This window comes from Colius striatus, chromosome 19 (genome assembly GCF_028858725.1).
Source record: "Colius striatus isolate bColStr4 chromosome 19, bColStr4.1.hap1, whole genome shotgun sequence".
Classification (NCBI taxonomy): Eukaryota; Metazoa; Chordata; class Aves; order Coliiformes; family Coliidae; genus Colius; species Colius striatus.
The window spans coordinates 10,051,025-10,074,696 of NC_084777.1; the positions used below are offsets into that span (position 1 = coordinate 10,051,025).

Sequence of the window (23,672 nt, forward strand, 5' to 3'; positions counted from 1 at the left end):
GAGTTTCCCAACAGCCAACTCGCCACCTCACCCCTCCCCAGGGCCAAGCAGGCTCCCTCTGCTCCTGTGCAGCTCATCCCAGGGCCAAGCAGGCTCCCTCTGCTCCTGTGCAGCTCATCCCAGGGCCAAGCAGGCTCCCTCTGCTCCTGTGCAGCTCATCCCAGGGCCAAGCAGGCTCCCTCTGCTCCTCTGCAGCTCATCCCAGGGCCAAGCAGGCTCCCTCTGCTCCTGTGCAGCTCATCCCAGGGCCAAGCAGGCTCCCTCTGCTCCTCTGCAGCTCATCCCAGGGCCAAGCAGGCTCCCTCTGCTCCTCTGCAGCTCATCCCAGGGCCAAGCAGGCTCCCTCTGCTCCTCTGCAGTGTCTGCCAGCCAGTGCTCTTGGCAGTTCACTCACTCTGCACACTTCAGCAGCAGCCCAGGACAGTTTCCCAGTTGCTGTAATGGAAGGGCTCTTCTAGTGTGCAGAAGTGGTTCCTGACCCTGCCCCAGTCACTGTACAGCACAGCTGAGCTGCCTCCCCTATTTCTCAAGCTGATATCCTTGGCACAAGTTCCACAGTACAAGGAGTGTGATGTCTGGTCTCACTTCAGCTAGGTTTGCAGTAACTGGGCAAGTGCATTTACTGTAGTGACTCAAAGGATAAACCAGAAATAAACCCAATGGAAGATGAACTATGTGTACAGTTTATGCTGAATAGATTCTTCCCATAATGGGACTGATTCATGGGGTGTCCATCTGAACATGGTTTAAAGGCTCTGCTGGGCTCTCAGATTGTCCAGAGGGGGACAGAAGTCTTTCATTCAGGACTGACAGGGACTGTTGAAAATCAGATCATTATTTCCTTATGTATTTCTGCAGACCACTGGAGTGGTCAGAACTGCTGCCATGACTTTCCTGTGGAGGTCCCAGCTCCTTGCAGCCTTCCAGCCTCCCTGTGCTGACATATGGCTCAGACACATGGGCTTTATGCCTAGACAAAACCTGAACTCCATGAAGCTCCCAGCCCATCAAATTTAGTCTGGCCAATCCTTTTAGTGGATCCTTCCAAGTCCTGAGCAGGCTTCTCAGCCTAATACATTCCTGACTCCTCCTCAAAGGCAGGATAAGAGGAAAACTCGGTAATCAAATCAGATGAAACAGAATCACAGAAAACAGGGCTGAGAAGGAACTGGAGGCATTATCTAGTCCACTTCCTTTGACAGATAAGTAACAGGAATGACAGGCCTTAAGGAAATAGAAAATAAGATGGCACTGTGGGGAAAAAGAGACCATGACAAAATTGATTAGGCCACCCCACCCTGAGAGACCCAGGTTCAAATCCTGGCTTATGTCACAAGTGTCAATGAGCTGGAGGCCTTCAAAAGCCTTTGGAAACCATTCCCATGGTAGTTTTGCCTTTATCCCCTGTCCTTTTTTAAAGTTGTTTTGTTGGTTTTTTTAAACCAAGTCTAGTAATAAGTAAAAAATGGTTTAATGCATCTCCTTGGTCTTACTGTGTCCTTCCCACACAGGAGAGGGCAGCTGACACAAGATCTCTGTCTCTCTTTCCATACCTGAACCATTTGCATGTGAAGCAAAATTAGCTGCCCAGACAAAGTTAGCACCACTCTACTTAACATCTGTGTTACTGGAGTGGTGCTCCATTGTCTCTGGTGTTCTCCAGGCCCACGTGGATGGTCTGTATCTGCAGCACTTGGACTGCAGACTGTCCTCCTGAGAGGTGTTAGGTCAGTGCATTTGTGTCAGAAGTCCAAGAAGTCACTCAGACTGCATTAGTACAAGGCACTGCCTTGAAAGACACCAAGGAAACGATGCCACCAGATAGACAGGGTAGGACTCCCAGACAAACAGTAGCTTCCTGAAGAAACCACTACCAGGCTGAAGCAACCACGTGAGTCCTTCCTCCACATAGGAAGAGAACAACTCACAGTTTTTACCCAATGTACTGATCCACTTTTTGTTTAGAGAAGGGGGGGGGGAAGTGTCTTCACAAAAACCATCTCCCAGTTACTGCTCAGATGAATCCTTCTCTGACCCAGGAAGGCTCCCAGTTTTCCCACTTTTATGAGAGAGATGAAACTGGAAGCAGCTGTTGAAAGCTTAAGTAAATAAGGAAAATGGTTTAACTCCTTAGTTGAACTGGATGGACCTCAAATTAGGAATAGAAACAGATCCATGTTTAAGAGGTGCAGTAACAATATGGAATCTCGGGGCTCACGAGCTGTAAGAAGACAGATCACTCACTGCAACACTGGTAGCTGTGGATTTGTGTGTCATCTAACAGAAAACATCCTGTGGCCTCTCCCATCACAGCCATCTCTGCTGCTCCACTGCTCCCCATGACAGACATTTCAGGGGTGTTTGAACACCAGCTGATTAACCAGCCCTTTCTGTACTGAGGTGGAATATGTACCTATCAACCCCACTGATTCTAGTGCGTGCTTCCCTGCTGCCTGGATACAAGAACACTATGTCTCACATCCTATTTATTAATACTTATATTTCAGTGCTCTTTGCTTTCTGTTTTTTTCACCCTTTTAAAGGTTTGATCTTGTTTGGGAGGAGGAAACATGAACTCTGGGAGGATGAATAGAAGACCTGAGTCTTCTAACACCTCTGTAGTGCTTCTGTACCATTCATTTTGCTGCTGGAGCACAGTTTATCTCTTGGTGGCTCCTGGGGAGCACCAAGGAAACACCTGTACTCTGTTTCACCTCCTCAAGCACAGTCCTAGCCCTGAAAATATTGCTTTGAGGAAAACAAACACTAAATGCCACAGAAAGTTGAAAAGCAAAATCCCCATACCTGACACACCACTAGGCCAGCCCTTGGCAGCATGTTCTCCTCAGTTTGTGACACCAGGATTTGAAACAGGATCTTTTGTACCTTGTGGTTAGCATGGTCATAGCAGCACAGAATGGTGGGGTTGGAAGGGACCTTTAGAGATCATTCAGTCCAAGCCCTCTGCTAAAACAGGTCCCACCTAGATCAGGTCATACAGGAACGTGTCCAGGGGGGTCTTGGAGACCTCCAAGGAAGGAGCCTCCAGCCCCTCCCTGGGCAGCCTGGGCCAGGGCTCCCTCACTCCAACACTGACACAGTTTTTCCTTATGTTTAAATGGATTTTTTTTTGTTCCAGCTTCATCCCATCACCCCTTGTGCTGTCACTGGATACAACAGAAAGAAGTGCTGCCCCAACTTCCTGACACCCACCAGTGAGATATTTGTAACTATTAATGAGCTCCCCCCTCAGCCTTCTCTTCTCCAGGCTGAACAGCCCCAGGTCCCACAGCCTTTCCTCACAAGGAAGATGCTCCAGTCCCCTCAGCACCTTGGTGGCCCTGCACTGGCCTCTCTCCAGCAGTTCCCTGTCCCTCTGCAGCTGGGGAGCCCAGCACTGGCCCCAGGACTCCAGATGAGGCCTCAGCAGGGCAGAGCAGAGGAGCAGCACAACCTCCCTGGCCCTGCTGCCCACACTCTCTTGCTGCCCCCAGGCTGCCATTGGCTTCTTGCCCACGAGGCCACGTTGCTGGCTCACGTTTAGCTTATTATCAACCATGATGCTTGCAAAAAAACCCATGGGCTTTTAAGGGAAGGGGTTATAAAGATCTCCTGCTGATGTAAACCTTTATCTATAACGTAGCAAAGGATCTCATCCCCTCAGCTGCTTCTGGGAGAAGCTCTTCTGGGCCAGTCATGGGACGGGAAGTGTCAAAAGCCAACCCAGGGCAGGATTGGACACTAAGCAGTGAAGAAAGCTGATGGGAGAAAGGCAGTTGGTACCTGTGATGGCCTTGCTTCCTGGGGATCCGGAGTTGGGAGCACGGAACATCTGTGGCTGGGAGGCGGGCGGGAGGCCGGACGGGGAGCGGTGCAGGAGGCCGGAGCAGCGCGTTATGGACGCCGGCGACTTTTTGCTGGACTGGCTCGCCTGTGTCTTCACTGCCACGAAGAGTGGAGATCGAGAGAACTCTGGATATGAACACTCAGAACTAGTGCCTGCACAGTCAGTCAGCTCCCAGGCCGTGTGCCCTCTGGGAGGGTTTTGCTTTCTAACAGCCCTGCTCACGAATCCCTTGCACGGGGACCTGCGGCGACTGGGGATCCACTGACCCCATGGAACAAAACTCCTGTCCCCACTCCCCCAAGGGGACAGATTCCTGAAACTTGTCAGTTCCCTTCCACACCTTTAACTGCCACCTGACCATCCCATTCCTCCTCCAGCAGGAATCACCCCAGGCAGCCAGGAGCAGTACCTGGGCTGGGTGTACCTGTGTCCTCTGTTCCTATGTAAGAGTTTGCACTTTAAGAGCAGGTTTCTAAAGTGATACTCAGAGCTCTGAATTGGGAGAAGTTTACATCTTTGTTACTTGAGCCCTGCATAAATCCTGGATATCTCCAGCTACATTCCTTGTCAACCAAATACAAAGGAAAGGGGGCTGTTGGTAATGGAAGGGGACCAGGAGGCTGAGTTACTCGGCAAGTCAGGAAAGGCCTTTTGGCCTCCATCCTCCAGACAAGTACTGGTGACACATGGAGAAATTCTCAGTATTGCTGGCATATACTTTTGGAATGTATCTGTATTTTGGTCTCTGCAATGCACAGTGAGGATCACCAGGAATTTTCAATGCCAAATGTCATCTGAAAAACCTTTGGGAGGACTTTCCCTTGTCTAGGCCACGTGGATTAAAAGAACAATTACAAAACAACCTAACAACTCCCTTCACTGCCCAGTGGCTTCCACAGAAATTTGGATACAGCTCCAGAAGCCCAAGTCCAACCATCTGCCAAGAAGAATCAGGAAGAAACAAGGTTCCCATAACCCACAGCCCAAGCTCACTATTAGTAACTTCTACAGAGCAATACTTTAGAGTGCCTAAAGCTGTATGGACAGCATTAGCATCTGCTCATCCTGTACAGTTTGATCCAGACATACTTATCCATGTTGAGCAGTTCCCTGTCATGGACTGCCAGGGCAGCACAACAGCCTGACTCTGAAACAGCTGAGGACAAAAGCCCCCCAGAATGAGACCAGATGCTCATTTCCCAAATCCCATGCGACATCACAGGCCTTGAATGTGAACTGCTGTCATCTTCTCTGGCAACAGCCAGCAGCTTTGCAGAGCGAGGATGTCTTCATTCAAAGTGTCCTGCAACAAGACACCCAAAGGAAGCAGTTTTTGTTTCACTTGATCTGATACACAGGTCCAAGATGACATTTCTTGTGTATGCCAGTGTACTTCTGCAGGAGATCCCGTGCTAGCTTTTGTCATGGTTTAGGTTAAGCTCCTTCTCTGCTTGGTCTCTGGCCAGGTGAACAGGCAGGAAGCTTGCTTTTGCTTCCTACACTTCCTTTCAATCTCTATGGATAATCCTCCTGCAATTGCTGCCAAATTGTCACCAAAAATGTAGTCAGATATGCCCATTTCCTGCTTATGTGTCATCCAGTTTCCCATGAGGCTCATTCCCAGTTGCTGCTTTATTCTCCATTCACACCTAGAGAAGAAGCAATCAGCCAACTACTCAGTGGCAGAAACACAGGACATCATTGCAGACCCTCTGCAGTCTGGATGCTGCACTCAATCTGAAGAAAAAAGTTTCCATGCTGTGAAGTCCTCCAAAACAACTTCTTTTTCCTCCCAACTTAAACAAATTCAGGCTCCAGAGAGAAGGCTGCTCCATCTGACACCAGGCCGAGGCAGACTTTGAGCTAACAAGGCAAGCCAGGACCTTAGTTGTAGCAGTCTGAAGGATGCTAATAATGAATTGAAAAAAGAATGCTTTAGTTTTTAGTTCACCAGGTGACAGACTCCTTCTGAAGACAAAGGGACTGAGGTAGAGATGATTGTGCAGCTCCTCTGTTCTGCTCTTGAACAGTCATCTTCACTGTGGAACTCGCTGCCTCAGGCTGATGGAAAGGCCAAGCTCAAGATATTTCCATAAATGAAAACACTGAGTTGCTGAATGGTTCCAAAAAAACTCAAAATCTGCAGCTAGACAGCAGGACTGGAGACAGCATCGTGCACATACAACCCCAGAACTGCTGCTGTGAAGCTTTGTTGAACTTTCTCAGAAAGCATCTGAGATGTGCCCCAGTTGAAGCTGATGTACTGGGGAAGGGAGTGCAGGACAGCACTAATGGAGAGGGTCAGTCTCACTGAACCATCTCCAGTCAGCTGGCAAACTGAGTGCACTGTGCCACAGCCACACAGAATGGCACATGGGCTGCTAAAGAATACAGATGATACAGGTGATGCTAAAAAGATGAGGGTTCTGCTTGGCAGCAGGAAAAGAGGCTGTTCATTGCTGTACTTGGTCATGGTGGCTGTAGAGGAGCTCCCAGGGCAGTGATGCAGCTAAAAAGCCTGGGGTATTCTTTGGGTGTGTAATCAGGGCACTTTTAAAGGGGATCAGAAAGACAATGTTAGCTCCCAGCTCCTCCAGTACACTCAGTGCTGGTGTGTGCCCTTCACAAAGGTAGTGAACAGACTTGAGAATATTCAAATGAGATGGCAAAAGGATAAATGAAGGGCAAGACCAGCATATCTTACAATGGAAACATCAAGTCAGTCCTTTGGCTTTAGCTGGGAGGTTACTCACTATGGAATGACTTGAAAGCAGGCTCGACAAAGGACTGGAAAGGATAGAAATCTGGTAACTCAGTCCTCTTTCACCTAGCAAAGTTGTACACAAGCCCCAGTGTCTGCAGGCTGCAGCTGGGTGCTTTTTGTCTTAATTTACTGAGAGCAATAATGCACCAAAATAATTACCTTAAGAGGTTGTTGTATTTTCTGTCACTCTTAACAGCAACATTAGATGTCTCTCTAAAATATAGATAAAGGAGCAATTAGATCAAAGTAAAGGATGGTATGAGTTATTCCAGACAGTCCAGAGATCACAGCTGTCCCTCCTGGCTTTCCTGTCTTTGGTAACACCTTCAAGCTCTGTGAATGACAAGCTGTGGCAGTAAGTCAAAAATCTGGCAGACATTTCAATGGGTTTCCTCAAAAGATCCATAAATCTACACACTACACCACGAGGCACCACCACAACAGAGCAGACAGCAGGGCATCTTGGTAACTTTGCTTTTTACAGCTAAAAATTCTGGCTCATAATTTGCAGATCATATCTTCTTTTCCAGAAAGATCTTGTCAGGATGGGCAAGGAACCACTGGGATGGTTCAGATGGAATGGTACCATCAGCTCTGGAGAAAAATCTATCATTAATGGACATGATGGAAAGTGATTCCTTAAACAATGGCCTCAAATTCAATATGCTGAGCAGAACTCTGTGCTCTTGGAAAAAACCCCTGTGCTCAAACCCATCACATTCTTAATGTGCTTCTTTATACAAACAAAGACACATATTGCAGTGGAGCCTGTTGCTAAAGGCACTGGGGGATGAGAGAGGGGGAAAAACATCCAAACTCCTAGATTTTGCTCACTGAGATGGAGGAAGCAAAATCACACCATCCAACTGGTATCTGGATCTGGTTCTTTTCTTGTCAGAACCTGTGTGTAAACCAAACATGCTACCAAAAAGGATCCTCTTCCCTATGAGAAAAAGCTGTGATGGCAGCTGCCTTTAAGAAACATCTGAAGCACTATTGCTAACAAATTGTATCCAGTGTCCTTCATGACAGGAGAAGTAATTGAGCAGAAAGACTCGAGGGACTTGCTTGAGCATCTCAGGTGTAGGTCTGTCTGTGCTCTGCAGAGTCAAGTACTATCATGGGGTTGGCAGGGCAGAGCCCATCTCATAGTCCCTGAGAGAGGTGAGCATGGTGGAACCAGAGATGACAGGTGGGTTCAACCAGGACTCCAGATCATCAGGAAGTTCATGGCAATGAAAAAGGTCCATGGTCAAGCTGGGAAGTCAATCCACAGATGAGCAGCAGGATCAGCTCTGGTGAGGGCAACCAGGGCCAGACACATGTGAGTGATCCTCAGGGTGATCCAGAGAGATGTGACAGGGCTGATGTCAAGCTGGGAAGTCAGTCTGTGGGGTACAGACTAATGGGATCCATGGCCAGGCATGGGCATGTCTACAACTGAGCTGGAGACCAGCATGCTAGAGTGTAGGTCAGGCAGGGATTGATGGTCCAGAGCTGAGCTGAAACATGGAGTTTGAGTGTAGGTGGAGGCCCCATGTGAGGCTGGTCAGTGTCATCAAGACCTATTAGTGCACTCAGAGCCTTGACATCACTTCAGATTTTCATCCTGGAAGCAAGAGACATGGATAGCTGTGCAGACTGTAGTGCTCTCAGCACATACTTCCACCACCAAGGAGTCTGTTGCCTTCTCTGCAGTTACCAAATGAGGATATGGTTGGTGAGTGCGCCCTCCTGAGCCTGGACTTACCAAGCTAAAACTCACTCTTGGTGGGTTTTCTAGCCAATCCTCATCCCAAATGCACTAGATTTCCTCTGCACTGTAAACACATCACCTAGGAGCAACCACAACAGCCCAGCCACCTGCACATGTGGTTAAAACAGTTCCATCTTACAGAGCAGACAGAGGACAGACAGAAAGCTCTGATCCACCCTCCTGTGCACTTTGTTCATAGACATTTCTAAAATTGGCACAAGTTAATACACCTAAAATCCACACTTTTTGGAAGCAGCCTCTGATACCCTTAGAAAGAGTGAATAGTTTGATAGAACCATCATAAGAATATGTATGTTACAAGAGTACCAGCCTAAGCACATGAAAAAGCCCCCACTCCTCACTAATGAGAGGGACCTTTCAAAGGAGACATTTGGAATTAAAAATGCCAGGGACCCCCAGAGCAGAGATCATTTCCAGACAGTAGGTATCCAGCAGCACTGACCAAAAATCACCCTGCAAGGCTGCATTCACCCTGCAGGATATGAGTCCTTGCTTTTGCCCATTTTCAATGACTTTTTATCCATTATCACAGAAAAAACAGGCTCTGGAAGGGGAGCTTGCACTCAAGCAGAGAGAACTATGAAGTTGAATTGCTAATGCTCGAGTGTTTTCCTTCCCACTATGGCTAATTTTTTCAGCATAGGTCAGAAAACAAGACCAGGGTAAAAATATAGTCTTAGCTTTACTTCTGAGTGCCAGGGACTGAGAAAGACAGCTGTGCTTTTCAAAAGTCCTGTGTTTATAGCTGCCTCACAGGACCTTGGTTTATAGGAAAAGCAGAGTCTGAGCAGTAGGAAAATGGGAGGATGTAGTGGCCAGTCTGCTTTGGGAGCTAATCATGCCCTCTCCTCTGTGCTCCTCAGGGCTAGAGCTTTGTCACTGTATATGATAAATCTTACTGGTCATGGGAACTAGGAGAGGGGAAAAAAAAGGTTAAAAAAAAGAAGGAAAAAGAAAGGTTTGTAGGGTGGGGTTAAAACTTGTGAAAATATTATCCTGATCTGATCCTCACAGTTGAAGATATTTGCTGAAAGGGCTGAAAACCCATCTGCACATCTCAGTGACTGCTGGTCTAGTCTGCAGCAGGGGCAGCTTCTTTTGCTTTCACAAAGCTCACTGCAGAAATCATGGTGCAAAAATGACTTCAACCCCAGCATTGAAAAGAATGTGCCTCCTCCTTCAAAACTGGCTTCCAGTAGTCAAAAAGTGGGCACCAGGACCTTGCAGCTGCACTCTGCACAGGGAGAAAGGCAGGACCTGCATGGACCATCCATATCTGCAGTCAGACCTGCAGGGCCCACTTCAAGCAAATACCTCTGGGAGAAAAACTACTGTGTTTTCTTTTTATGCTGGAGAGCCTGGAGTGGGACCAGCAGCTGCTTGTGAGAGTGGAGAGATATCCACAGTGATAAATCTCCTTGAAAGGGGAAGTACTGGGAAGATAAGAACCTGCTATTTCAGAGCAGAGGTTTCAGTGTGTGGTCCTTACAGCACACTGCTCCTTAGCTGCCTGTACAGGGGAGGACTACAGACACCAAAACCTTAGTGTCTGAGGGCCTGTCTCTACTAGGAGATAGACCCACTGCTTACCACCAGTAGCAGCTTTTCTGAGGATCTGAAAACACCTGAACTAAGAGGTGGAGTTTTGGGGGTGCAGGGATGTTTAGGAATACCAGTTAATGTGTGCAATCATAAGCACTGAATTAGCTCCTTCAGGCAGATGGGAGATATATAATACAACTAACATGGTGGCAGTGAAGGTATTTTGTGCCCTGCACCTTCTGCCATGTTCTCAGTCTCTCTCCATGTTTCAGAGAACATGCATGGGAGCTGTCAAGAGCCACCCAGCCTTGCCCTACCTTCCCAGTGACTATGTTGCCAATTTACTTCTATAGCAGTCTAAACCCAAAGCTGCCTTTACTTGGAATAACCTAAAACCCCAGCCACAGCTGGGTCTGGTGAGCTGGGTTTGTTCTGCTGTCTGTGGACAAGCAGCTAAAGGAGTACACTGCACTAATGAGCTCAGCATCCTCACCATCAGCAAGATGATCACCTGGCACAGCTGGACAGATGTGAGCAAAGAGCAACCATGCTGCCTGGCAGCATTCAAATGGCAAAGGGCAGTGCTGTGTAAGGAGCATGAAGTTCAGGTGCAAAGAACTTCTCTGCATAGTTTTAAAGCATCCAAAACACAGCATGTAGCAAGATTTTTTCTCTCAACTAGTTCATTAAAGTTTTGCACTGAATTACACTTAATTGCTCTTTAAGACCTCCCCTTTGTCTGGGGAGTGCAGATCAGTGTCCCTCCAGAGTGCAGACTGTAGTGTCCTGTGGTATGTTAGGAACTGCTTTTCCCCAGGCTCCCTGAGACAGCTATTTTATTGCCTGTGATTTAGTAGCAAGCTGCCAAGGTAACTTACATGATTTTGAAAACCACTTTTAACTCACTGTCTGGAATAATTTCTCAGCAGCTCATGAGAAAGATGCATCTTCCCTAGCATGTTAAGGTCACTTCTTATTTAGGAGAACCTAAAAACTTTGTGCATCACTTCAGTTAAACAACAAAACATCAACCTCCTAAGGAACATGTGCAGAACTGCATGGACTTTGGTAACAGTTCACTCACATTACAGACCTAACAGTAACACTGTCCCTCTGAAAGGAGGTTCCAGCTCAACTTTACAGAGCCCATGACCTGTGCCCTGTCAGCTGCAAGCCCACAGGTCCAGTGGAAGGATCCACAAGCATGAGTCTCTCTCCTGCAACCCTTCTGTTGACCACCAACCACTGTAAATCACAACCTGTAACGAACTAGATCTGCAGCAGGATACTCACTAATAGGTGCATGCAGTGCCACATGTTCTTGGTAGGGAGTGTAGTACTTGTACTGCTTGCCACAGAATTCACAGGTGTAATTGCCAGTTTCTGTGAAGGTGACACAAACACAAAGATCAGAAAGGAGCACAGTATCCTCTCTCACAATCACCCACTTCCTGACTTTTTATTAGGTGACAAAAACTGGAGCAGATTCCTCATGCACCTGGGACTTATCTGCCCTGTAATCCACACATACTCTTCCCCAACAAATGAAATAGTGTCCAGAGTGGTGGTCCCTGCAGGAAAAGTCCAGTGGAACTGAACAGGCTACAGTAACTTTACAAAACAAAGGAGAGAATCCATTTCTAAGATCTGTATTACACAGGACACAGCTTTGTCTTCTGGTTACAGACAATCTGTGATATGTGGACAACAGGAACTGTCAGGTTTTCAAGAAACAAGTTTTCAAGTTTAAGTCTTAGCTACAGAACTTTTCTATTGGGATTGTACATATCCCTCGAGGAGGGGCTTTTCTGCAATAACTGTATTAATTCCTGCTTTCAGAGTACTTGAAATAACGAAGGAGTGTAACCACACACTGAGCCCTCCCTCTCCTGCCAAGGCTGGGAAGGAGAGATCTGACAGCAAGCTGCAAGTCTGCTGTCAAATGAAAATCCAAGGTTAATAAATTGTTTCCAAAATGGAGAATTCAGAGAAATGCTTCAGCAAAGTCCTGTCTTCTCTTTGTTTCACCTGATCTGTTTGATGAATCCACCACAAAGGAAATGTGAATGCAATCACCTGCCAACTCTGTCAATACACCTTACGACCTCTCTTAGCGCTGCCAGCTTGCTTTTCTCCTCAACCTCTTTCCTCTTTGCAGAGCTCTTGAACAGAAAACATCACAAAGCTGCATTCCTTAGGGCCAGGGCTGCTGTTGTTTGCTGTTCATTTGAATCTAAACATATCTTTCAGTACCTCTAAGGTCCCAACATCTCTGTCATTTTCCTAGAGGTATTCCAGCTAATGCCAAATTTCAGACCCTTGTGTTTTCTCTTTCATATTTGAAGCAGTATAATAACTCATACTTGGGCCAATCTTCTGGAAGGGTTCTGGCTCCTCCTCCTTCACTTCTTCTGCTGCTATGACAGCCTGGTCATAGGGGTCTGCAAGAGAACAGAACCAGCAAAAGAGCTGACACCACACCCTCAGGTTTTCCTTCTACAGCTGCATGGGCACTGACTGCTCCTGCATCTGTAATAACATTTTGATCTGTAACAAGATTTCAAGAAAGGAATTATAAACCAAATGACCCCTCTGTCTGACTTGTCCCTCCTCCTCCTCCTCAAGTGCCCCAGCATTACCCTTGTTTCCAGCCCAGTCACATGCCTTGTAGGTATATAATGTTTAAAAAATACAGAGAAAAACTGAACAAACACATTGCAAAGCCTGATCCTTATTCTCTGACTTTCCTCCAATGCATCTAGCTAAGGACTGTCTGAAGGTGGGCATGGTAATGCAGTCTGCAAGCGAGTCAGCTAACAAACAGTGACCAGTGGCTTCCTACCATCTAATAGCACAGCTAGCAACAAATCAGAACCCAACCCATTTTATAGAATAATAATGCCTCAAACAATTCACTAAATCACCAAAGACATGAAACACCTGCTTCTTTCATTTTCAGAAGCCTGATCAATTGTATGTACCACAAAAGCCTGGTACCTACTAGGGCTGGGCATCAACCTACTGGCTGTAGACATCAGGAGAGGGAGAGAGGATCCTCCCTCTCCCTCAGCAATCAGTGAGCAAACTCCCTGGACTCACAGAAGTGTGGGATCAGACCTGCTGTGCCTGAACTACTGACTGCTTGAAAAGGTTTGTGAAATAAAGCACACAAAGGATCTCTGCTTACCTGCCCGGTTTTCTGGGGCCCCTTCCACACTAAAAACTAACACAGAATAGAAGAAGGAGGGGAAGAAACAAAACAGAAATTAAATCCTCTGAAATGGCCTTGTTTTCCTCCTGTATTTCACGTACCACTTCAGCCCCACAGAATAAACGAGGCACTGTGCCCCAGTCCCTCCTCTTCCCATCAGCATCCACATGGGAACTATCCGAGCATGCCCAGCCCTAACACACAGATTCTCAAGGCCTTTGTTCTGACACTGACACAGCCCCACGTGAAAGTTCAGATGCACAGCTGCCTTACACTTGTGTTTGCTACAACACAACCAGCCCCTTGGAGGAACTGAGACCAAATGTCCTTGCAAGACAGGAGTGGAAGCTGTTTGCAAAGCCCTCATTGTAACCCCTACGCAGAGCTCCCTGAACCACAGCCATGAAGACAAGTGGCTGACAAAAGCAGACATGTCCATCACACAGTGACCTTCAGGACTTTCACTTTAGCTCCCTGTGGGAGGAAGGGAGCTTGCAGAGGTGCACTGCAAGAGAATTCTGGCTGTTCTTAGAGCACATTCAGATGTCCACATCTTCTAGTTACAACCAGCAATTTTTCTGGACACCACATACTGTGAAAAACCACTTGCTTTTCTGAGACAGTCCAGTCATTCAAAACCTTCTGCTATCCAAGAAACCTCCTCCTAGAACTCTGCCAATCTTCTCTCCTTGGCTAAGTGAGAAGCAGTACTCACAGGACAGTAGCATGCACAGTGAGAGTGTGGAGTATCTATGGGCTCCAAGTTGAGGAGCTTTAGATGCCCAGCAAGCAAGGGGCAAACCAAAGACAGGTATGTTGTTGCCTCTATATTCCCTAATGTAGCAAAAGAAACACTGCTTCTGGAGGAGGGTGCCTGCTTCTGTCTGAGTGTCACCAGCCTAAGTCACATCTACAGTCACAGAGGAAAAACTGGCCTGTAAGGTCCACTGACAACTTCATCAGTTCCCTACCACAGTGATTAACTCAACTTCAAAATGTGGCTTCTCACAGAGGAGCACGCTGGGAACAAACCTATGAAGTCAGAAACGAAAAGCCTGCCAAGTCTTGCCCAGCCTGTAGGCAGACTGACAAGCTACCTTGAGGCATGCAGTTCTAGCATATCCATCCTAACCAGGAACCCCAATACACAGAGGACTTCAAGGCCCACAGGTCTCTGTTATCTTGATGGATGCAAAGAGAAGTAAATGCAGCAAACTTCTTCCTGCAGTGCCCGTGGACTGTGCCTGCACTGACAGAGCCACGCTGTGCACTGTGCTGTACATCACGGGCTGCACGGTCCTGCAGAAACACAGCTCACCTTCCCCAGTGGCTCCTCGTTCTAGTTTGGGTTGTCTGAGTATGGAAACAGTACTCACCATCCACAGCATGTAGGTCTCTGTGCTCTTGGAAGCAGCTATAATATTTATATTTTTTCCCACAAATGTCACACGTGTACCTAAAATTGTCTGTAGGAAGAAGAAAACAGGCCACTTTAGAAACTTGGAGGTAAAAGGCAAACTCTCCAACCAAACACTGCTCAACCTGACACCCCCATGCAGTTAACACTCATCACACATCCTCTGTCCAACCTCCAAGGCACACAGACAACTACTGCTTCACTATGTCCCACACACCAAATGGCTTGGGGCATATTCTGGTTTGTTATCTCCTATTCAGGCAGCTCTGCTCTACAGTACAGCCTCCAGAAGACCTCACAGAGGACTCAGAGCAGCAGACCCTGCTGAAATCTCCTTTGGAGGTTCAAAGCTACAGTAGGCAAGTACTGGTCAACATAGGGATAAACTGGCAGAACACAAGATTCAATGTATGAGCTGTTAGCAGTCAAAGCCTTAATATGCCAACTACGACATGGGCTGGACGTGCCTACAGGCTCACAGCACACTGGTTCTCACTGCTGCTGCTTACTGACTGCTAACTGCATCCAAGATCCTGTCTGGGCATGTTATAAAGAGAATCCACAATCCAAAACACAGGACAGCAAGATGCTCAATATACAGAAGGACTGATGGAGTCTGGTTTCATAACTACCTGTACCTTAATCCCCCTTCACCACAGCTCTGTGGGGAAGACAGATGCAAAAAAGGTCTAGATGCTGATGAATTCATTTTGGTCTGACTGGGGACAATGAAAGTCTTCATATCAGCATAAGAGTGAAGTTTCAGCTGTCAGCTTGCTGGGGCTTTCCATCTTCTGATGCCTGACACACACCTCAGGGTACAGACTGACATCTGTAGCCACCCCACTGCACTTGGAGCCCTGCAGCATGTGCTTGTCAGCTCACCACAGTGGCTGATGGCTTGTGTGCTACCAGCCCATTGCACAGCCACCAAGGGGCTTGAAATGAATGTGTTTCACCTCACAAGGAGCAAGCCAGGAATGTACATATCAGCTACCTGGCTCCACAGCAGAGCTGCCACTCATTCAGTAACCACCCCTGCAGCTCAGCTGTTTGCAGTCACACATCCATACGATAAGCAAAGGTAATGTCTTGCTTTTACCTCTTCCACACCATGCTCAGACACACCAGAGTATGCACACTAAGTATGGCTTTATTTTACTTCTTAATTTTGGAGGCTTTTTTTAAAGACATGATTCTTTAAGCCAGGGTACAGTGGTATGGCCTCATGGCTCCCTGGGGTTCACTCTGCACTCCAGCAGCACATGGAGTTTCAACACTAAATGAAGAATTACTTTTTGCCCTTTAGTCTGCTTGGCAGAATGAAAGTAGAAGCCATGGTGATCTATAGGAGAACAATGGCAAACACAAAAGGTGTTAAACACCTGGGCACTGGAACTTTACCTGCTACCAACAAACATTTGTATCTTAACCAGAGCACAGTGATGCTAAGCTAGACCTAAGGGATTTTTAAAAGTCTAGGCTGAACAAATGAGACACATACACTGAGATGAAAAGGTTTCTCTGCTTTGGATAGTGCCCCACTTAAGGAAGAGGAGAAGTGAAGCACAACTGCAGAACATTAAAGTGACAAAAGCACTGGTGGGTCCCATTTAACTCTGTTTCATTAGATAACTCTATGCAGTCTCAGTCCATGGTCATACAATGTGCTAAGGGTCTTAATCTACCCTGGACCACCTCTGACAACAGAGTCCAATGATTGCAAGTGAGAACCTGTTGCAATAAAATATATAGATTTGATTATTAGTAGAAAAAATGTGTCATGTGTCAGCAGTAATCAGCCCCACATCAGTGGCAGCCCCCAAGACAAGAAATCAACCTCCTTTTTGAAGGGTAATGACCCCTGCAGTAGATGAACTGAGGACTAATTCGTCCAGAGCATCAAATGCCAAGCACTTCCAGTAATTCCATTTGGAGGAAGGAAACTACTGTGGCCTGAGTTTGCAAGAAAAGTGCTTAAGAAGACTTTGTACAACAGAATAAAACTAAATGTTAAGAGGCACACACCATTTCACAGACTTGAAGAGGCATGGCTAGCTGTAGTCCTGTAACTTAAGAAAGACTGTGGAGTCAGTCAACAGTGGGGGCTTGAGTAGCAGATGCTGGGTATGACCATTTCCTTCCCTAGGTAGTGGGGGGAAAATGAAAACAAGCTAAAAATCATAACAGCATACCCCAGGAGAATGGGGCTTTGCTTGTTTTCTCAGGGGACTGTTTTCCCTAAGGAGGAATGACCTCCAGAGATTATAGTGAGACAAGTCACTATGGGAAGTAAGAACCTGTCCCAGCTGGTAGTGGTATTAATCTCTTCCTTGAGTCTTTAAAGGAAGTAACACTCAGCAAAGGGTGCCAGGTCTCAGAGATGAGGAGGTTTATGGAGAATTCAGAAAGTATGCAGAGTCTGACAACGTGGCTTTACTCTCCTCTGAACAAGTCCCCCTGAACAAGTCCCTCTTCCAGGGTTGCACTCAAGTACCAGACTGTTTCCTTCTTACCAATTAAAGCTGTCTTTGCTGATAGCTGTCAAATACTTCCAGTGCTGTTTGCAGCAGTGGCAGCTTTCTTAGCAAGACACTCACTGATCAGAATTTACCTGTACACTACCACTTTTCCTGCTCTGAGTTATAACAGGTACACCAAGGCAGATCCTGGCTGGGGCACCATACTCAAGAGCTATAACAATGCAGCTTTTAATGGGAAGAGCAACAAGGGACTCCAAGTGCTCAGGTGTGGCTGGAAGCCCCTACTGAAACCCCCATCCCTAAGCCTCTGAAGAGACAGCACCAGACACAACCAAACCAATGCAAGTCTGCTCAGATTCAAGCTCTCCCCTGTCACCACACAGAGAGTAACACTGTGCAACTCCAAGGATCTCCATCTCTGGAGGTCTTCAAAACCCATCAGGACATGTTCCTGTGTGACCTGATCTAGGTGAGACCTGCTTTAGCAGGGGGGTTGGGCTGGATGAGCTCTAAAGGTCCCTTCCAACCCCTACCATTCTGTGATTCTATGCCAACAGGCACAACTATGACCTTGAGAAAAATACAGGGAAAGGTACTAATTAGTCTGAGAGAGGTGCAGGGCTGTCCCTTATTGGTATTCAGGCAACAGTCCTGCAGAACACAGCCTTGCTGCAAGCTGAGCAGTCACTTAAAAGACATCCAGTTTAAAAACCAGCAAATATCACTCCTCCTTCATGCTCTTGAGTCTTTCCAAGGGGAGTAGTGACTCCATAAAGAGGACCAAGAAGAAATGGCCTTATATACTCAGTCAGACTCCTTTTCACCTTGTGAAATACAGGCACCAAATTACAGCATCACATCTTAATAGACAAAAAGGCAAACAACACCCTTGTTACGAGGCAGTTCTTCAGATACAAAGAACTGATGTACTGACAGGTTTTTCAACTACCCCAAGAAACAATTGCATGGGACCTGAGAGCATTTTAGACCACCCTGTTGGCATGTGCACCTTCAGTAAAAGACGAGGAACGTGCTGCTCTTTTCTACCAGTGGCTGCTGGTGGCTGTGCCCTTTGGTGTAGTCTATGTTCAGCACTGACTTAGAGCTGCTGAAATACCCTGCCCTAGGGATGACCAGCCAGGCCATCTTTCCTCCCAGATGTTGCATGAAATATTTTGGGTTTTTGTTTGTTTTTTTTGTTGGTTTCAGCAGGGAGGAAAGCACATATTTCATTCTGGCAGGAACAGAACACATGTCCAACAGTGGCAAGCAGAAGAGGCCTCTTTCCTTAGGGCATCTGGCCCAGGGCCTCAATGGATTTTGCTCTAGAAACCCAGGAAGGGAATGATAGCCATGAGAAATTTGATGAAAAGTCAGGACTTTTGTATCACAAGTTAAAAATACTGATCACTTCACCTGCCCTCCTAAGTGCAGAAACCCAGGACCAGAAAAACTGTGTACAAACTAGTTTCCATCAGGTTCCAATTGCCCTGTGCAGCATCACAGGAACCCAAATGAGAAACAATGACAGATATCATCATCCCTATGACATCCCTGCAATGATGACAGCACATCCTGCTGAAGGTCCAGAATGATGGGAGTGTACACACAGCAGGCTGCTGGAGCTTCTTAAGGACTTCTCCAAGTTGAAGAACAATTTTCACCTGACACAGAATTCATATTGACCTTTCACATGGAAGAGGCCACAAAAGCTACTTGATAGAGGAGCTCTCACAGCAATTGGGCACTTTGCAGATACTCTTGAATCCTGAGTGATCCTGCTCACCCAGAGCACTGCAGAAACAGCTGTCTAGTATGAAGAGCCTTTAAACGTGGAAGGGCAAACCCACTGAATATAAACAGATTGCAACAGCCTGGGGAATTGCTCCTAAAATCCAGCAGTATTCCAGGTCCCAGTCAAGAAAAAAAACCCCAGAAGGTTTGGGAATGGCAAAAGAAGGAGCAAAGTCCAGGAATTCCACATGCCTGGCTTGCCTTGGGAAATAAGGGTTCCCAAACAGTTCATAAAATCCAGCAGCATCAGCATCTGTCCCGTCAGCCACAGCCAGTGGATCACAGGACAGTCCATGAGATGCCCTGATGCTCAGTTTCATGTTCCTTAACTGTTTCCTGACAGGAATGCTGGTGGATGCAGGAGTCCTTACAAGTCCTGCTGGTGACACACACAGAGAGCTGCTGAATGGCTGTGTAGTAGTACCTGAAAAAAATCATCATCTTTCCTGAGATGTCTGCCTCACTGAAAGGAACCAGGAGCAACTCCCAACACTTCGGTAAGAGTCAAAGCCACCAGGACTAAATCACTTGATGCAAAGGAACAGGGACAACTGGCACTTGCTGAGATATGTGCTCCATACTTTCCATGGGAAAACACCTTTCTGAGCCATGTCCCAAGCACAGACTACCTGAGCAGCCTCCCCAGAAGACCCAGCTACTGCTTCCCTATAACACAGCAGTGACCAAAAAAATCTGGAACCCTCACTTGTTTCTGTGGATTCCATCCAGGGCAGCACAAAGACAGCTCTGGAGAGAGGCTTCTTCTCCCTTTCCACAGCCAGAGGGGCACCTAGATGGAAAGGAACATGTTTATGGCTTCCTAAGCTAGCACAGGTTCACAGACAATCGCGTTGATCCCTTTGGCAGAGGGGTGGTCTCTCTCTGGAGGTTGGACTGGTGGTGGGGAGAGGCAGAGTACAAGTTTTCAGACACAGAGCTTACTGCCTGTAGACCTCTATCTACTCATTCAGACTGTGTTCTTGCACAGAAGCTACAAGCTTTACAGCTGCATTTTACAGCCGAGTAGAGAGTTGCCAGTAAAATCAGTTTCAATCTACATCAAAGCTCAACTTCAAGGTGTCCAATGGCAAAATTCCTTGAAAGGGGAGCAGGACTGAGCCCAAAGTCAGCAGCAGACCCTTAAGAGGATTAAAGTATCCAGAGTTACATTAGTAAGGATTAAATTATAATAAAATCCAGAAATTTGGAAAGGACAGAAACCCTCACACACAAAGGTAGAAGCCAACAAAGGCACAAGCCAGCTCCTGAGTGGGGGTTAGGGAAACAGTCTCATTGTGGGCAAACTATTCAAAGATCACTCCTTTCATGATCATTCACTTCCTTCCCACAAATATTTGTCAGGAACACAGGGGACATCTAGGCACACACTGGCTTAATTTAGCATGGTGCTCCCTGTGCTTTGCAAAGGGAGGTCCTCTGGCTGCAAACTACCAGGGCAGGAAAAAGGTGACCCCAAACCTTGACACAGAGAGGTCAAATCCCTTGAAACTAGCAAAAAATGGTGTGAGATATCACCTCACCTTCAAGCTGTCAGGTGAGAGGGCATGGAGCTGCAGTCTTGTGTTTGGTCTGTCGCTGAAGCATTTCAGAGCTTAGTCCCAGCTCCCATGAAGAGCTGTTGCAGAACAGAAGAGCTACATTCAAGTAGCTACAGGACTGATTTCACCTTTTAGCACTTTTATAGCTGCTTTCAAGTAAGGGGCCAGTGAGTTCTATAAATTCTGTATTACTTTAGTTCTTCCTTCGCCTTAAATAAACACCAGCAAACCCCTTACGTATCTCTCCATCACTAGTCAGCACATTAAAATCATGTCCTCTGTGGGTAAGCTGTGGGCAAGAAAACCTTCACTTTGAATACATTAATTTCATGGTTTCAATTCACAGCCCTCAAAACGTTTTTGCACATGTGAGGCATTAGCACTGCACCTCCAGAGTTAATATTTGTCAAGCTTTTCCAGCCCACATCCTCACCCCCAACCTTCCACTGCTTCTTCAAATAAATGTCCTCTCAGGCTGAACTTTCTCAAGTTTAGTCAGAGCCCAAAGGGAAATATGTCTTTAAAAGATCAGGCAAATCATTTTCTTATTCATGGGGTTGTGAAATATTTACTATGTATTCCATTTCTGTAAAATCTATGTATGGATATATGGCAATTCTCCTTTATTCCTAGTAACCAAATAATGTCCCACAGGGGACACACAAACACACCTCATGGATGCTGCCCTGTACAAAGGTGCTCATAGAATCCCAGCACGGTGGGGTTGTAAGGGACCTTTAGAGCTCATCCAGTCCAACCCCCTGCAGAAGCAGCTCCCACCTAGATCAGGTCACACAGGAACGTGTCCAGGTGGGTCTTGGAGAGCTCCAAGAAGGAGCCTCCACACCCTCCCTGGGCAGCCTGGGCCAGGGCTCCCTCACTGAAAGTGACATAGTTTTTCCTTATGTTTCAATGGAACTGTTTGTGTTCCAGCTTCATCCCATCACCCCTTGTCCTGTCACTGGATACAACAGAAAGAAGTGCTGCCCCAACCTCCTGACACCCACCAGTGAGATATTTGTAACTATTAATGAGCTCCCCCCTCAGTCTCCTCCAGGGTGAACAGCCCCAGGTCCCAAAGCCTTTCCTCATCAGGAAGATGCTCCAGTCCCCTCAGCATCTTGGTGATGGGTTTGAAGGCATTTGCCTAAGGAACTGGAAAGAAAAGCATTCTGTTTGTGGCCTATAACACCCTCAGACCTAGTGGAAATTAGTGTCTCCCAAATAACTGAATGTCCAATCTTAGCCCAGTATCCAGGTACAATCTAGCAGAAAATAAACAATTGAGGAAGAAGAAACTACAGCTCACAGGTGACAGTGGAGCTCATGATTGATTTTTATAAGACAGGCCTATTGACCTATCTCCAACCTGATGAGAATTACAGGCAGCTACCAGGAGCTGGGAAATAATCACACACTACAGAGTATCTTGCACTGAGGATTAAGTGCTGTGTAACATCTAGGTAACTTCATAGGAGGGACTCAAGATCTGGCAAAGAAAAGTTACTTGTACATTGTAAGGCACCCACTAAAACCCTGCCACAGGGTGGGAGCTTCAGCAGGAAAGAGCTGAGCAGGCCAGCACTGGAGTACCCGCTCTGAAGATCATTTTCTTCCCTGTGGGGGTGCTGCAGCACTGGCAGGGGCTGCCCAGATGGGCTGTGGAGTCTCCTCTGGAGACATCCCAACCCAGCTGGATGAGTTCCTGTGTGCCCTGCTCTAGGTGCTCCTGCTCTGGCAGGGGGGTTGCACTGGATGAGCTTTTGAGGTCTCTTCCAGCCCTTGGAATTCTGTGATTCTATGAAAAACAACCCTGAGGTTATTTTTTCTATGAAGCAATGAATTTCTTTGGAGCCTTGATCTACTTTTAACATTCTTGCAAGCAGCCAACTGTCACAAGGAAAAAGGGGTTCCAACACCACCAACAGCCAACTGTCACAAGGAAAAAGGGGTTCCAACACCACCAACACCCAACTGTCACAAGGAAAAAGGGGTTCCAACACCAGCAACAGCCAACTGTCACCAAGCAAAACCAGGTTGCATGACCTGGGATCTAGCCTTGGGATTTTGTGTGATTTGGCTTAAGTGTTTTCAACCTATGGGCTTGGTAACAGCAAGTGTAAATGTAGTGTGAAAGTTGCTCCCACTTATGCAAGAATTTAAGGCCTGAGTGAAGGAGGCTGTCAGGCACTGCCAGGCAAAGGATGTCCTGGGCTGATGGACAGGAGTTATATGCTGTGATCTCAGGTATCTCCCAAATGGTGGGGTACATTGAAGGGTTGTGTAGGAGTAACCTGCTGGCAGCATGAGCATAGGGATCAGCTTTTGAGAAACAGCACAAAATCCAGCTTTGCCTCTTAAACAGAACTGCATGTACAGAAAAGCAGGAGGTGGAGACAGAAAGAATGGGATCTACAGGAAACAACCATCAGTGGTTTTCCACCCTCACTGAGTTGCTGTAGTAACAAACTGCAACACCACCAGGCATGAGAGCAAGTGGAGCACTTGAGCTGGGTTGTTTCAGTGGACCTGTCTTTTCATGGTGTTCTCCTGCACACAACAGGGTAACTGGCTGCTGGCATGCCAACAACCAGAGCAAACTCACACTCAGGGCTTGTACTGCCAGTGAACACCTCCTGCTTGTAAACTACATCTTGCTTGTCACGGTCCTCAAAAAAGCTGCCACCAGGACAAGAGAACAGAACAAACCACACTATCAGCAAGCTCCCCTCAACTCATCCAACCTCACCGAGACGCTGGAAATGAATTCAAGGCTCCCAAAATTACCTCTTCCTAATTTTCCCACTTTTAACAGCAAAAAGATTCCTGGAATGGGAAAACTCTTCCCTACACTATTAATCAGCAGTGCTCCATCTGGCTTAGGACTTCTCCCCTGACAGGAGGAACACTAAGTCTCAAAGAGCTATTCAGACACACATGAAGTTAATAAACCACCTATACTTCAAGAAACCTTCAGCTTGTAGCAACTCTTCCCCTCCCATGTCTGTGCATTTGTCTTCTGCCTTCTATCACAGGGCACAGAGATACAATCCAACAGTATATGGCTGTGCCCAGCAGACAGGGACTGGGCTGCACATCCAGACACTTGCCCTCTCCTCCTTCGCCACTTGCCTGCTGGTTGCCTCTGGCAAGCCACTTTCTCTCCAAGCTGCTGCTTCCCTACCTGCCTGCAGAATACCACATCCCTCTGTACAGCAAACCAAGGCTCCTCCAAGCAAAAGGCTTGGCAGTACTAGGCACTAGGAACAGTACTGGCT

At 47.0% G+C, this 23,672-nt stretch overlaps 1 protein-coding gene across 13 annotated transcripts in view; it reads right to left on the reverse strand.

Moving 5' to 3' along the window:
- ZNF618 (zinc finger protein 618) overlaps window positions 1-23,672 on the reverse strand; it is a 151,716-nt gene that overhangs the window by 26,547 nt on the left and 101,497 nt on the right. For 6 of the 13 annotated variants that reach the window (XM_062011411.1, XM_062011408.1, XM_062011414.1 and 3 more), the window contains exons 6-10: window positions 19,542-19,625; window positions 14,518-14,607; window positions 12,294-12,371; window positions 11,224-11,313; window positions 3,784-3,972 (exon numbers count right to left, since the gene is read on the reverse strand). In XM_062011411.1, coding sequence (XP_061867395.1) covers window positions 3,784-3,972; window positions 11,224-11,313; window positions 12,294-12,371; window positions 14,518-14,607; window positions 19,542-19,625 — 531 coding nt within the window. The remainder of the gene's footprint in view (window positions 1-3,783; window positions 3,973-11,223; window positions 11,314-12,293; window positions 12,372-14,517; window positions 14,608-19,541; window positions 19,626-23,672) is intronic. The other 7 variants (XM_062011420.1, XM_062011419.1, XM_062011413.1 and 4 more) reach the window with 4 other exon arrangements.